At 36.7% G+C, this 15054-nt stretch overlaps 1 protein-coding gene and 1 long non-coding RNA gene across 8 annotated transcripts in view; both read left to right on the forward strand.

Moving 5' to 3' along the window:
• Positions 1–8476, forward strand: part of LOC131440632 (inhibitory POU protein) — a 350716-nt gene extending 342240 nt beyond the window's left edge. For 4 of the 7 annotated variants that reach the window (XM_058612092.1, XM_058612085.1, XM_058612088.1 and 1 more), the window contains 2 exons: positions 7078–7313; positions 7554–8476. In XM_058612092.1, the coding sequence (XP_058468075.1) occupies positions 7078–7313; positions 7554–7743 (426 nt within the window). In that variant the 3' untranslated portion in view covers positions 7744–8476. The remainder of the gene's footprint in view (positions 1–7077; positions 7314–7553) is intronic. The other 3 variants (XM_058612089.1, XM_058612090.1, XM_058612091.1) reach the window with 3 other exon arrangements.
• Positions 8477–12087: 3611 nt separating this feature from the next.
• On the forward strand, positions 12088–14257 carry LOC131440638 (uncharacterized). The gene is made up of 3 exons (XR_009231413.1): positions 12088–13437; positions 13527–13955; positions 14017–14257. It is a non-coding gene; the product is annotated as an uncharacterized LOC131440638 (long non-coding RNA).
• The last annotated feature ends 797 nt before the right edge of the window (positions 14258–15054 follow it).

Consider the following 15054-nt stretch of genomic DNA (forward strand, 5'->3'; position numbering starts at 1 on the left):
AATAAAATTGACTTTGAAGAAGTCAAGTGTAGACTAAGTATAATAAATTGGTGGAACATACTGAAGGAAATGTCGACGTCGAAGTAAACAAATTCTATCACCTTATAAACAAAATATTAGCCGAAACTTTGCCTATGAAAAGAAGAAGAAAAAATCATAACAGCAAATTACCTGTATGGTTCAATTCACAACTAAAACATTTGAAAAATGGGAAACAAAAAGCATACAAAACTTACAAACAAGAAAAAAGTGATACTCATCTTCAAAATTACTTAAACCTATGCAATCAACTCAAAATAGCCATTAACACAGCACATGAAGAATATAACCTCAAAATTGAAAACGAAATAAAGACTTGTCCTAAGAACTTTTTTAACTAGACAAAAACTAAACTAAAAAGCAACAATTTTCCATCTCAAATGCACCTCGACGAACATGTTGTGAAAAATATTACAGAAAGCTGCAATCAATTTGCAATTTTTTTTCAAGAAGTATATACATCTTATTCAGAAACTGATCGTGACCGTGAATACTTCTCTTTCATACCTGTATTTTCCAACTCCATCTCTGTAAACTATCTATCAGAACATGACATTTCGACAGCACTGAAAAACTTAGACGCCTCAAAAGGGCCTGGACCTGACAGTATACCACCAATATTTTTTTTAAATCTTGCTTACACTACCACTACAACTACTTTTTAACCTATCACTTAATGAATATACTTATCCTAAAGCATGGAAATCTTCCTTTCTTGTACCAATATTTAAATCTGGTGCAAAATCTACGAAAAACTTTTTCATCAACTTAAACATGTAATAACAAACAAATAACATGGCTTTTTTGAAGGCCGCTCAACTACAACAAATCTCTTAGAATTTATGACATTCACTCTGAATGCAATGGACGCTGGCAACTACGTAGAAACTCTTTACACTGACCATAGTAAAGCTTTCGACCGTATTGACATACCATTACTTCTACAAACTACAAAAATAATGCATAAAACATACTCCTCTGGAATGACTCAAATCTTACCTATCGAATCGCTTCCAAAACATACTGTCTGAACCCATTAATGCAACTTCTGGCGTACCTCATGGTTCTCACTTAGGGCCTCTCCTCTTCATTTTATATATAAAAGACATTTTCTTCATACTCAAAAATCTAAAAGTGCTTATATATACAGACGACATGAAACTCTTCATGTAAATTAAAAATATCAACGACACTGTAATATTCCAGAACGAAATCAATCTATTCCACATTTGGTGCTGCAAAAGTCTACTCCAACTTAATGTAAAAAAAATTAACTCAATAACTTTCGTAGGAAAAATGAAACTATATCCACAAACATACATCTAGGAAATCAACTTGTAGAAAAATGTAAAGTTGTACGAGATTTATGCGTAATCTTAGACTCCAAGCTCACTTTTGTGGAACACTACAATACCATAATCAATAAAGCAAATAGCATGCACACACAATTAAATTATTATACAGTACATATGTCAGACCTATTTTGGAATATTGCAGCCTAGTATGGAATCCACACAATATTACCCACGAAGAACTCATCGAATCTATTCAAAACCAATTTCTTTTATATGCACTTCGTGAATTAAACTAGATAGCATTTCCTCTACCATCATATGAAGCACACTGCATGCTCATCAATATTCAAACACTTAAAGAACGCCGCGACCTTGTAATGCTTTATTTTTTCAGCGACATTATTTCTCAACGCATTCAATCACCATTTTTACTATCGCAATTAAATTTTTATACACCTTGCCGTCAATTACGAACCGGAAATTATTTTTAGAAAGAAACACTAGAACAAATTATGCAAAATATAGCCCAATCAATCGAATAATGCGTCACTACAATCAATATTGCGAACATCTTGACCTTTGTATGTCCAAAAATGAAATGAAATTACAGCTTAGTCGTAGAAATATTGCGTAGTATCTAAGTAAACATTGTAAACCATTTATATGTAGTCTACATTTGCTTGACGAAATACATAAATAACTGTGGTATTCTATTCAAAATGTTTCTCTTCGATTTTTGATTGAAACCAAGGAATTGTTTGTGCATTACTAGTATAACCTACAGAATGAAACAGTAGTTTGATCGCTTAGGTCAGAAAACGAAGTGCGTTTACTTTTTTTTTTATTCAATAGCATAATATATTTTTAGGCACATTGCTTAAGCTCTAAGATGCCAAGGGTATTTTCTAATCTTAATTAACTACTTAAAACTAGAATAGTATCATTAGATTATGTCGTCTTGAATTTTCGAAGATCAGCTGGCGTTCGGCAGTGGTCGGTGAATTGAATATTGCATGACTTCCAGATGGCGCTATCTATGGCCGCTTCCTTTCGGTTCGTGTGGGTCCGCGAGAAACATCCCCAGGCTACGAAGGCCCGCATGCTGGTCATCGACTGGAACGTAGAGCCGTAGGCGGTGATGGTGATGTTACGAAGAGAATGAAAAAAAAGTAAATACTTTTCATTTCCCGCAATGGAACAATGCGAAGGGACCCAGACTAACGATATTAAATAAGACCATTCAGATAAAGTTCGCAAGTGTTCCCGTATTTTCCCCAGGAAATATGGGGGATACTTTCCTGGCTTCATTGCCCGGAGAGCTTCTATTGAGCTTAGACTGTCCGTCACAATGAAGTAATGGTCTTTGGGCAAGGTTTCAATGATCTCGAGGGTGTACTGAATAGCAGCTAATTCTGCGACGTAGACTGAAGCCGGATCACTGAGTTTGTACGAAGCGGTGATGTTTTGATTGAAGATGTCGAAGCCTGTGGACCTGTTGATGTTTGATCCGTCAGTGTAAAACACCTTTTCACAGTTGACTCTTCTAAATTTATTATAAAAAATATTTGGGGCCGCTTGAGGGCGCACGTGATCCGGAATTCCACGAATTTCTTCTCTCATGGATGGATGTCGAAAACACAGTAGAATCAGAAGTATCCAAGAAATGAGCACGGTTGGAAACAAACGAAGAAGGATTAATATTCTGAGCCATGTAATCAAAATACTAGGACATAAAACGGGTCTGAGAATTGAGCTCGACAAGCCTTTCGGAATTTTCAATCACCATTGGATTCAAGATATCGCATCAGATTAGCAATCGATATGAGAGATCCCAGAATCGATTTTTCAACGGTAAGACGCCCGCGAGCACTTCGAGACTCATCGTATGAGTCGACTGCATGCAACCTAAGGCAATATGCGAACAACGATACTGAATTCTTTCCAGTTTAATGAAATGGGTGTTCGCGGGGGATCGGAAGCAGAAGCATCCATATTCCATTACGGACAATATCGTTGTTTGGTACCAGAGATGGCATTTCACCAGAGTGATACACGCTAGAGTCAGATTTTTGCCACACCGAGGATGCAAAAAACGAAGCACCGCACAAAGAGGAAAGCGCACTTCTTCTCAGTGTCGAATAGACAGCATTTGAGTGTGTGCTTGTGGTTAAAGCAGCTGGCGCGAGTGAAACACATTCTCTTCGCATGAATCGCTCACACGCGCTCTCGTCTAAATACACCCAAGTGACCACTGGCGCGTGATGGTGAGCGAACACTTCTGTGAACTTCAATTAATAGAGAGTAGATCTGGCCTTGCTATAAAAAATTTGCAAGGAAAACCGAAAATTTTACGATAAATTGTTTTATTTTGCTGATTTTGCGTGTCCACGCTTCATCTACGAAAACCATACAGCAGAGTGCTCACCGGCGTGTACACCTCTGTGAAAGTATCTGCATCCACCTCAGATAATTTATTAGCTAATGCTCTAGCACTTTGGTGCGATTCAGTGGAAGAGGTAAAAGAAAATAAACAAACGCACTCATGAAAAACTGCTGTCGAGACAAAGCAAGCCAAAGTTTTGGCCAAACATCAAGCTGCTCATACAGCAGATGCTCCGGCTAAGAAAAAAACGTGGTAGACCGGCAAATCAACACCAAAGGCACCACCATCCAAATCATCAGCCAAGAGAGCCAATGCGAAGTCAGCATCAGACGGTTTTCCTTTGAATAATTGCATTCTTTACTTATATTTTTCCGAAATTTCTTGGGGTGCCGGTAACCGAACAACCGAACAATTTGTGTAGTTTTGAGTCCAGTTTTGTTTCGCCGCTTCAAGTAACGATGTACAATATTTAATACACTTTACTCTATAACTCCGGAACCAGAAATTGGATCCAGATGAATTTCAGGAGTTCCGTATGGGATGCCAAGACCTTTCTTTTTGAATCTGAGTTTGTCAAAATCGATTCAGCTATCCTCGAGAAAACCTAGTGAGATTATTTGACACATACACACACATACACGCACATACACACACAGACATTGCTCAGCTGAACTGAGTCGAATGCCCCCCCGGGCCAATTGATACTAGTTGATTTTTAAAGCGATTGCAAAACCTTTCTATATGAGAAAGGCAAAACGGTGACAAGCTGGATTGTTGCAATTACCGTTACTGGGGAATGCTTGAGGTGGATCAACGTGCACTGGGTGTTTTTAATGGATGGTGTTGCGAACCATCTATAGAGGAGTGCGAATTGAAGACGGTAAGTGAAGAAGTTGAGTGAACCTCGGGGGGTTATGATGAGCCGGACATGTTGCTAGAATGTCTGAGAACAACCCGGTTAAAATGATTCTCGACAATGATCTCACCGGTATAATAAGAAGAGGCACACAGCGGGCAAAATGGATCGATCAAGTTGAGAATGACCTTCGGACTCTTCGAGGCTGGTGGCGAAAAGCCATGAATCGAGTTTAATGGATATAAGGAGTGTATCGAAAATAAGTTAGCATTAGCATTAGCATTAGCATTAGAGACCGCCCGTGTGTTGCTACTCCGTTATTGATCTGGACCAAATGAGATTGCAAAATGATTTTTTGAAGTAACATGTTTGGGAATAACACATTGTTTCACACTGTGCAAACTGTATTGAACCATGCATGCTGATCAATACCGACGCCGGCCACGTCCGAATGCAGATCTACTTGGGAGGGAAAGGATTGTTAGTTCGATGCATGTTGCTACTAAGAACCGAGGAATCCTCTGCATTCCCACATGCATCACAGGAGAGGATACTTTGTTAGTAAATGTTTTAATAATGTTATCATGTGTTTATTGCTCTGGGTAGCCGGCTACCAAGAATGTTTTAAAGTATTATCGTTTTATGTGTTACTTTGTGCTGGCAATATAATGCACGAAACAGTCAATCTCCGAAATTGACAAAACTCCGGACAGCCGGCTGTCGAGTATGCAGTCACTCGTTTATGCATCTACCTTTCGCGTTTTTTTTAGTCATGCAAAAAAAACACATGCGGATTGATAAAAAAAAGATATCATCTCACTGCTAGGTGGATTAAGCACTTTTTTATAAACTACGTGTTGCAAAATAAACGAGCGAATAGGATTTAGACAAAAAAAGTTGATTCATTGCATTGAAATATTCTAAACAGTTATTATAAAATCATTTTAAATCACCAAACAAAGGTCAACAGATTTCACACGCGTCTTGATTCTTTATTATTTCCGCTTTATTATTTGAATTATTTATTGAAATTATTAATTGGTTATATTAGTTGATCTGGGCAGCCGGCTACCGAGAAAAATATTAATTTACTGTTTGAAATATTAATATCAAGTTTTTTTACTATGTATTCAATATATCGATATATGTTATCTCTGTTATTAACTTTGTACTATAAACGGATTTGCGCAATGGTTGATTTTTATCATTCATTCTAACAATTGATCCTTTATCGTACGAGGTTAAACTTGAGCATAATGAAAACCGGATGAAATTCAAGTTATTCCTTCACGAATTTTCGAACTTTTGATCGAACGCTCTTCATCAAGTTCCGGACAAGTGTTGCATCGCATTTTTTGGACGCTTGAGCCCAAATTTTTCTGAGTCCTACATGTTCCCAGCTGCCTTACCAGTCTTCTTGAAGACCCTCTTCACGATTGCCCAGTAACGTTCGATGGGTCGAAGCTGAGAGCAATTTGGTGGATTGACATTTTTCTCAACGAAATTTATACCCTTTTCCGCAAGCCAATTGAGAGTGGTTTTGGCATAGTGAGCCGACGCTAATTCCGGCCAAAACATTGGAGGTGTACTATGCTTCTTATATAAAGGCAGCAATCTCTTCTGGAGACACTCAGATCGAAAGATTTTCGCATTTATAGCTCCGGTAGTGTAAAAAATGGTTGACTTCAAACCACAGGAACATGTTGCTTGCCATACCAGTACTTTCCGACCACTTAAATTGACCTGTCCGCATCGCTCACATCCTCCTCAACGACGACAGTAAGGTATTGTGGACCTGGAAGGATTTCTAAGTCCTTCTTTAAATAAGCCTTATCGTCCATCAAAACGCATGCATTCGGACACTGCAAAAGACGCGAATACAATTTTCGGGCCCTTGTTGCTGCTCGCTTCTTCTGTTCTACTCTTTATTTCGGGGTTTTTCTGCTTCTTGTAGGTCTTCAGGAGATTTCGCCTCTTAATACACTGGATCATTCAGACACTCGTTCCTGCTTTTTTGGCCAAATCACGTATTGACATTGATTTGTTCTTCATTATTAGACTGAAAGAGTAAGAGTAAGTAAGAATTTAAATTGAAGCTGTCGTACTCCGATAATTTTTAAAACGAAGTTAACCAGCTTGAATGATTTAAAAGCAGTACATTCCTTTGTACAATTTACCGTTTATGTTTCTACAGACTTCGCAGTCGATTCTATGCGTACAGAACCAAGACATGGCTAATGTTACGATCATATTGACACTAAGAAACCTTTCAGGTTGGGACTCGAACATACGACAACTGGCTTGTAAGAATAGCGCCCTATGCTTCGAATCACTAGCCCGGGTTGTACATAATATTTTATATTGATATAGCTTATATGATTGTTGTTTTGTTATTCTTGAATAAAACCATTTACCAATGTCTCAGTGTAAAACTTCTTTGAGAACTTTTGTTCAGATATCTATATTTTGTAGACAAAAAATTTTTTGTACTCTTTCCTTATTTTGAAGGTGTAACACAAGCCGATGTGGGCAAGGCGTTGGCCAACCTAAAACTTCCTGGCGTAGGAGCATTATCACAAAGTACCATTTGTCGCTTTGAAAGCCTAACGCTGTCGCACAACAATATGATTGCATTAAAACCAATTTTGCAAGCATGGCTTGAGGAAGCGGAAGCGCAAGCAAAAAATAAGCGACGGGATCCTGACGCTCCTAGTGTTTTGCCAGCAGGCGAGAAAAAAAGGTAGCTGACGTTTCAACCTATTTAAAAAATAAATATGTTTTCTGCTTCCCGTATTTCTTGCTTTGTTATTAAAGGAAATATTTAATTGACTTTTTTCAGACATGCATCTTTTTCTTTGTATTTTATTACAGGAGATAAGTTGAGTTCGTTTATTTGCCTCTAATTTCAAATTAGTCATGCACGCATATAAAGCTTTATTTTTTTTAATAATGAGTAATCTATATCGAGCCTTTTTTCAAGAAAAAGGACTTCCATTGCCGCTCCAGAAAAGCGATCACTTGAAGCTTACTTCGCCGTCCAACCGAGACCATCAGGTGAAAAAATTGCTGCGATTGCCGAAAAACTCGATCTGAAAAAAAACGTCGTTCGTGTATGGTTCTGTAATCAACGTCAAAAGCAAAAACGCATGAAGTTTGCTGCTCAACACTGACCCTCGCATCAGAGCACCCAGTTTAGTAACTTAGTAAATAGTGTAACGACACTAGGTGGAAACAACGGCTTCGGATATTAATTCGTTAGAAGCATTCTACTTATATGACGGTAGCATGGGACCCAGCGTTAAAGGGAGAAACGCATAACCTTACAATTTGTACAGATTATTTTAAATATACATATACATAGCCTAAATAGTAGACACTAGTGATCCAAAAAACAGAATTAATACGAAATTGTGATTTCGAACCTAGAAGCTTAAATTAATGAACGAGAGAATCATGTACAGTCTGAACAAGGTTTTATATTATCAAATCAATCATCAGTTCAACAAACATAACAACTCATTTAATGATCATTCAATATGTGAAAAACGACCATATAGCCAAGATAACATTTTTGTTTTCAAAATAGAAGAAATCAACACATCGATTGTAAATAAATGCACCATTCCTAATCCACAATCATGAAAAAATACCAAAAGTGCTGTAAAAATACTACTATGCAATATTAGTAGTATATTATTACTGCAGTAATACATGTTTGATAATATAGTGTATAAGCAAATGCCACTGACAGTAAATGACTACGCGCTGGTGAAATATAAAAATCGTACATTGTACGCCCCGTTCACTTAGGCCGATAAAATGATTATGTGTACAACAACTGATTCATTAGAAAAAGACTATGTAGAATTACGTAGGTTGAAATAATAAAAAGGATTTAATTAATTCAATGCTTTATTTGTGAAATAGTTGCACTATTTATGTACCATTTGATTCCACTATTACACTTTCACCAAGTCACTATACTTTAATGAAGCATAACAAACGTTACAATACAGATACGCGTATTTCGGAATGTTATTTACATCCTTCTTCAGTGTATCGGTTTTATAAGCTTTATTTGTGGTTTCTCGACAGCCGAATGGCGTTTTGTTGGCTCATTTAATCATATTCCACATTTTCTCCTAGGCGGACATAGTAAAACTGCCCGGTGCCGACGGTGCGAAAAACTCGGTGAGGAATATCGGTGGCAATCAAATGGATTTTATGCCGGAACCGGCATTCTAATACATGCACACACCGGCAGCTCAGTCATCGCCGATAAGGAAAAAACGTCCCGGATTGTCCCGGATGGTCTCGTCCCGGCCGTCCCGGAATAGTGCCAATAAACTTTAAGTCGGACCATGCTCTCGGAAGCAGTAACCTCTTGCAAACAAACAAGTAGGATAAGGGCTCCCTATTTCATCTCATTTGTAAGGACGTTACCTTAAAAACCTGATTCAGCCACCAAAATCACTACGATTTTTTCATATTTCTGCTTAATTCGCCTTGCTCCACATTGGGAATTGATTCACATTCCTTGGAAATTAAAATAATAAATAAAAAATCAGCTAAAAACACTTCTGATATGTTCACTGCTGTGCTCCTAATTTCATCTCAAAGGTTTTATATTCATCCTATCGTTGGTCCTTTATTCATCCCATAAATTAGCAATGGCGACAGCAATCAAAACTAAAATATTGCACAATCAAAACCAAAATATTACACTCTCAGGTTCAAAATGTCAGAATTTTCGTTAAAAAGGGCCTAATGCAAACTATGACATAACACACGATATTTAAAAAAAACTGTTAGGAATCATTTCGACGTTTAAAATTTTTTGGATCGTTTTTATTACCTTTCGTTTTAAATTTAAAATTTTACTCTGCAGTTAATTTGGAGACCTTAAAAAATGAATTGTTACTATTTAGGCATTAGCCCTTCTAAAAACAAAATGCAGAATCAGAGATGCCATTCATACAGATTTATCGGTATTGTATAGATTTTTGCGTTCGCGTTCGTTAAATCAGGTTACAGATTTTCTAAATATAATACAGATTTGTAAAGGTTCATAAAAAGTGAGAAGTAAAACATTAGACTTTTCTCTCTGAGTATCTGTTAGTATTTGATTGTAGTACTTCTTTAAAAGTTTATTAATCAACGGACAAATCACATGTTAAAATGGAAATCTTTTGTGCAAATGTTTGATGATGAACACCGATAAACATTTATATTGAAATGTAAAACCAATTTGAATTTGATTTGAATTTGAATTTGAATTTGATTCATTTTATTAGTGAAAACAGATAGTGCAGTTACATATTTTCTATGAAAATATCTGGCATCTCTGTGCACAGCCGATGAAACACACACATTTAACAGTGTTATGGTGACGTATAGCGGAAAGAAACCAGTCCTACTAGATTTGCTGGGTTATTTGATTAGTGTTTAACATGCTCTATTTGGTAAAATTCGAAGTCGAAACAATTTTATTGAAATATAAATATCAATTATATAATTAAACTAACGTAACGGATACCAAAAAATACTTGTTGATGATAATTTAAAGAAGAAATATATAAAATATTTTGCAACATTATGAGAAAACTTGGCAACCTTGCGATACGAAATGAGATGAAAACAAAGCGCAATCAAGTGAATAAGGCGCAAATTTTCATCTCATATTTTTCATTGCTTTTATTGCTCATCAGGTAATTTCAGAAGTCTTTAAGCGTTGAATAAACAAGTGGAAAGTGAACATTACTAACTATACAGTCATCCAACATTGAATAGATGTGTAATTATGTGAAATATCGATCATATTTTGAGACGAATCGATTAGTAAATATACAGAAACATGATGAATTGTAAGACTTCAGACGAAAGTGGTTCCTAAATCAAAAAGTGAGTTTATTTTAAATGAAAAAAGCATTCGTTAAAGGTTTTTTAACTTTTTTTTTCAATTGGAAAGTGTGGCAAAACCTAGAATAAATGTTTTAAAACGTTCCACAGTTTTGTTCAGGTACGTTTAAAGATATGATTAATGTTCAAAGTTATGAGGTGAAGGAATGAGATGGAAATTGGAGCTGAGATGAAATAGGGAGCCCTTACCCTACTACACATGTTGTTTGGTTCTAATTGCCGCATAATTTCTACTGCATCGATTTTTATTGGTTCTTATCGACAAGCATTCACTGGGAGAAGCGAAAGATATAAAATGAAAGGACGGGTATAAACAAGGGGCACTGGTAAAAATAGAATTAAATTCTTACCACCAAGATCCGATAACGAGATTATTCTTCACGCGTCCCATCTACGCTGCAAAAAACGGAAGGCATGTCGCATCAAATGGCCCAGACACTTTATTTTTTCTATATCTATGTCACATATTATTGCCTTTCTCATAAAGAAAGGTTATGCAATCACTGTAAAAACCGACTTTTGAACCGAAACCCAGTGTCATAAACCATTCGACTCAGTTCGTCGAGTACGCAAAATGTCTGTAGGCCTTGTAACCCCACACAAAGTTCCTGAATTTTATTCGAATCCGACTTCCGGTTCCGGAATTACAGGATAATATGTACAAAAAAATGAAAAAAAACCTGTTTTAATCCACCTAGTGGTGTAATGATGCCTTTCTCATATCAATCATACTATCATATATAATACTGTGGTATTCTTCAAAATAATTTTCTTCGATTCTTAAAATAATAACCGAAATCGGTTTCTTTGACCGTCTACTCATAAAAACTATCAATTGAAAAAGATTTGAGGTCGATTTGGACATTTTTTAAGGTTTTACCCCATTTCCAATGATGGTATACAATTTTTAACCCACTTTACCCTATATTTCCGGATCCGTAAGTCGGATCCACATGAAATTCAGGAATTACGCATGGGACCACAGGACCTTTAATTTGAACCTAAGTTTGTGGAAATCAGTCGCGCCATCTATGAGAAAAGTTAGTACACATATTTTCTTTTGTTTGCGCATTTTACCCCATAACTCCCGAACCGGAAGTCGGATCCATATAATATTCAGGAATTTTTTATGGGACCTCAAGACCTTTCATTTGAATCTAAGTTTGTGAAAATCGGTTCAGCCATCTCCGAGAAAAGTTAGTGTAAAAAAACGTCACATACACACATACGCACATACACACACACATTTTGCGTGCTCGACGAACTGAGTCGAATGGTATATGACACTCGGACCTCCGGGCCTAGGTTCAAAAGTCGGTTTTCACAGTGATTGCATAACCTTTCTATATGATAAAGGCAAAAATGCACTTACTTTTCTCACACACGGCTGAAACCGATTCTCACAAACTTATATTCAAATGAAAGGTACAATTGTCCTATACAAAGATTCTGAAATTTATTTAGATCTTTAGAAATAAAAAGTAAAATAATTTCTAAATTATTACATTTTTATTTACGACTTCTGGTCAGTCAGTAATTTTTAATTTTTCGGTTTTTTAACGATATCAAACTAACTAGAGATTATAAGAGGAGAAAGAATATGAAATCATAGAGCCATAGTACTCAAGGAATAGCAAGCATGTGAAGAATAAAGTGCGGAAAAGTGAGACGTGACAAGGGTCATTTAAGTAAGCAGAAATCTTCTCGTATCTCAACTTTTACCTTCTACCAGAGGAGTCGAACTTAGGCATCTGAGCGATACGAGTCATCCGAGTCTCTGATATGTCAGAAAGTAAAGGCAAAGGTCATTTGCCATTTACTGTCCGAACCGGCAAAAGTAAAGTTACGAGAAGTTGTCTGCTCACGACGGTTTCTCACACAATGTGTTTCATTGTGTTGATATTTTCTCATACAGTTAGTTGTAACACCGGAATGGAAGATTTGTCCGAAACTATTGCTTGAATGCCTGGAGTGCCTTTCCTTGCTCTTCCTTGAGTACTATGGCTCTATGATTCCATATTCTTTCTCCTCTTATAATCTCTAGTTAGTTTGATATCGTTATAAAACCGAAAAAATAATTTCTAAAGTTGCCTCAAAACTATTCCAATAATTCCTTGTTCTTGGGTTTTTGATGAACGACTGAAGATTGTAGCCATGGACTCAAAATGGATCCCAGTCACTTTTCCCGAACCAATTTTGATTATACCGGTTCCCAGATTCCGGTTTCGGAAGTACCTCTTTTCGTTTCCTCAGAGATGGCCTAACCGACCTGAGTACTTTTTCACTCTATAGTTTATACTAGTTTATGGACAAACCTTTCTGTTTGTCAAGAGAGTTAAATAAAATTATTCTACACTGAGAAAAAAGTTATAGTAATCGTAACCTGTTTTTCATGGTCAATTCAACTATACGCTTAAATAGTAGCAACGACCATGATATTAGAATATTCACCATCTATATTGTATAAAGTAATAGATAACAAAGTCAACAACTTGACTAGACAATTTGTATTTATGACTTTTATGGCGTGGTCAATATGACAATGGTTGTCATCTTTAAAAAATGAACAAATAGTTAAAATGACAATCAGAAGCGAGGCTAAATTGTTCTTGGACACAATAATTTCGAGAAGCAAAATAGTGATTGCTACCATATAAGTATGTTCTTTGGAACAATATAGGAATGTTAATGAGATTTAATATAAAGTTGGCTAGACGAGTGTGAAGTATGAAAGCACTTTTCATGTTGTTTGCATCAACAGAATATATGTAGGAAACTCATTATCGTATAGTTTTTTTTTTTTCAATCGACTATGTATTCCATTTTTGTTGACAACAGTAATAAGCGCATTTACTTCATAATCGGTATATGAAGATTCATTGTAGCGTTGACGTTGACAACAAAATAGTGATAGTGCTTTATTAACATTGGCTTTGGTATTGTAGGTAAGTAAAGTAAGTCTTGTAGCTTATCTCGCTTCTGTAGTTGAAATTGAATTTTTCAACAATTCGCCGACAATGGCTTTGTTTTTCAGGGAAGTCGCATAATTATGCAAATGCGCGTCTCGTAATCAAATCATTAGTATATTTCGGTCGTAGACAAACGGAATCAAGCGCATCATAAATGAAATAGCAAATCAGGTTGCCTTCCTGTATCCTAATGGCTCGAGGCCGACGTAAATGATAGCAAAATAACGATGGCGGGTGCTGAAAGGGCTGTATGCTGGTTTGCATGTAGACTCGGCTGTTGATTATGTTCGAGCTGCTCCAGGGAAAACCCTACCGGAAAATCATCTAGCTCCCTGGATCAGCTGCTAGTAAATGATGCTTCTCCGCTTCAATGTTGCTTATGAAAATTTCACGAGAGAACGCTGTAATGAGTGGAACAGTTTTGATCCGATGTCACCACTTGAGTTTCCCAGAAGGATTATGTCGATCTGCGGACGTGAAACTCCTATCAAATGGTTAGTGAAATACGCTGAGCCATCACGGCTAGACTAAATACAACTTTAGTTATTTTTTTAGAATTTGACATTTCTCCCACCTACTTGTATGTACAAGATTCGATGTGGACTCGCTTGAGGGTACCATGCTTGCAAAAAAGGCGATCTGAATTGAGCAAACATCAGCAGTGGAAACAACAGCGGTGCGGTGGCAGTACTACGGATGGTAGCGATTTACACCTCAACATGACTCCACGATGATTTATGTTACTCCGAGGTGTCAATGTAAGCAGCGACGTTATATCAATACTATTGTAAAAAACTAAAAATATAAAAATAAAATAAAAATTACGAAATTTTGGGTTTTGTACAGAAAATTAAATTCATGTACCCTATGAACATTTGTGCATGGTTTTCTGAGCATCACCATTGTCGTTTCATCCACTATTTTGAGTTTCGAAATAACTTGAAGTGAAATGTTTAAAATACCATGGCTCTGGTTTCAACAAAAAGTACAATGTAAAAATAGATGCCATGGTTACGGTAACCATTCCCATTGTAATAGTTATTCATACAATACGCTGTTCAATATTAATGTTCTAGGGCCGAAACCGAGTATAGTAAAAATGAACTTGACTATTGTTGTAATCATCCGATTTGATAGTCAGTTGAAAACCACTATACTCTCATGATCAAATTGACCCTCCCATATAGTAACTGTTACCATCATATTTTTCTGAGTGTAAAAATACCACACATTTATATATGAGCAGTGACGTACCGAGGAAATTTGTCGCCCGAGGCAAAATAAGAGATTTGCCGCTCCCATCGATCGAGCAAAATAAAACAAAGAGCTGAATTCCATCTCCGGAAGGATGACTTGGCGAGCAAAAAAATAAGGTCCCACTGATTAGATTGCCGCCCCCTAAAAACGTTGCACTCGGGGCGAGTGACCCCTTCGCCACCCCCTTCTTAGATACGCTACTGTATATGAGAATATGTGAGACATGAGAAACCTACACCACTTACTTTATTTTATTTTATTTTATTTTGCGCTGAAAATTTAAAACCGATTCAAACCGGGTCTGCCAATCTTGTATGGCAAAAATCCGACAGAAAC

The sequence above is a fragment of the Malaya genurostris genome, chromosome 1 (assembly GCF_030247185.1).
Source record: "Malaya genurostris strain Urasoe2022 chromosome 1, Malgen_1.1, whole genome shotgun sequence".
Classification (NCBI taxonomy): domain Eukaryota; kingdom Metazoa; phylum Arthropoda; class Insecta; order Diptera; family Culicidae; genus Malaya; species Malaya genurostris.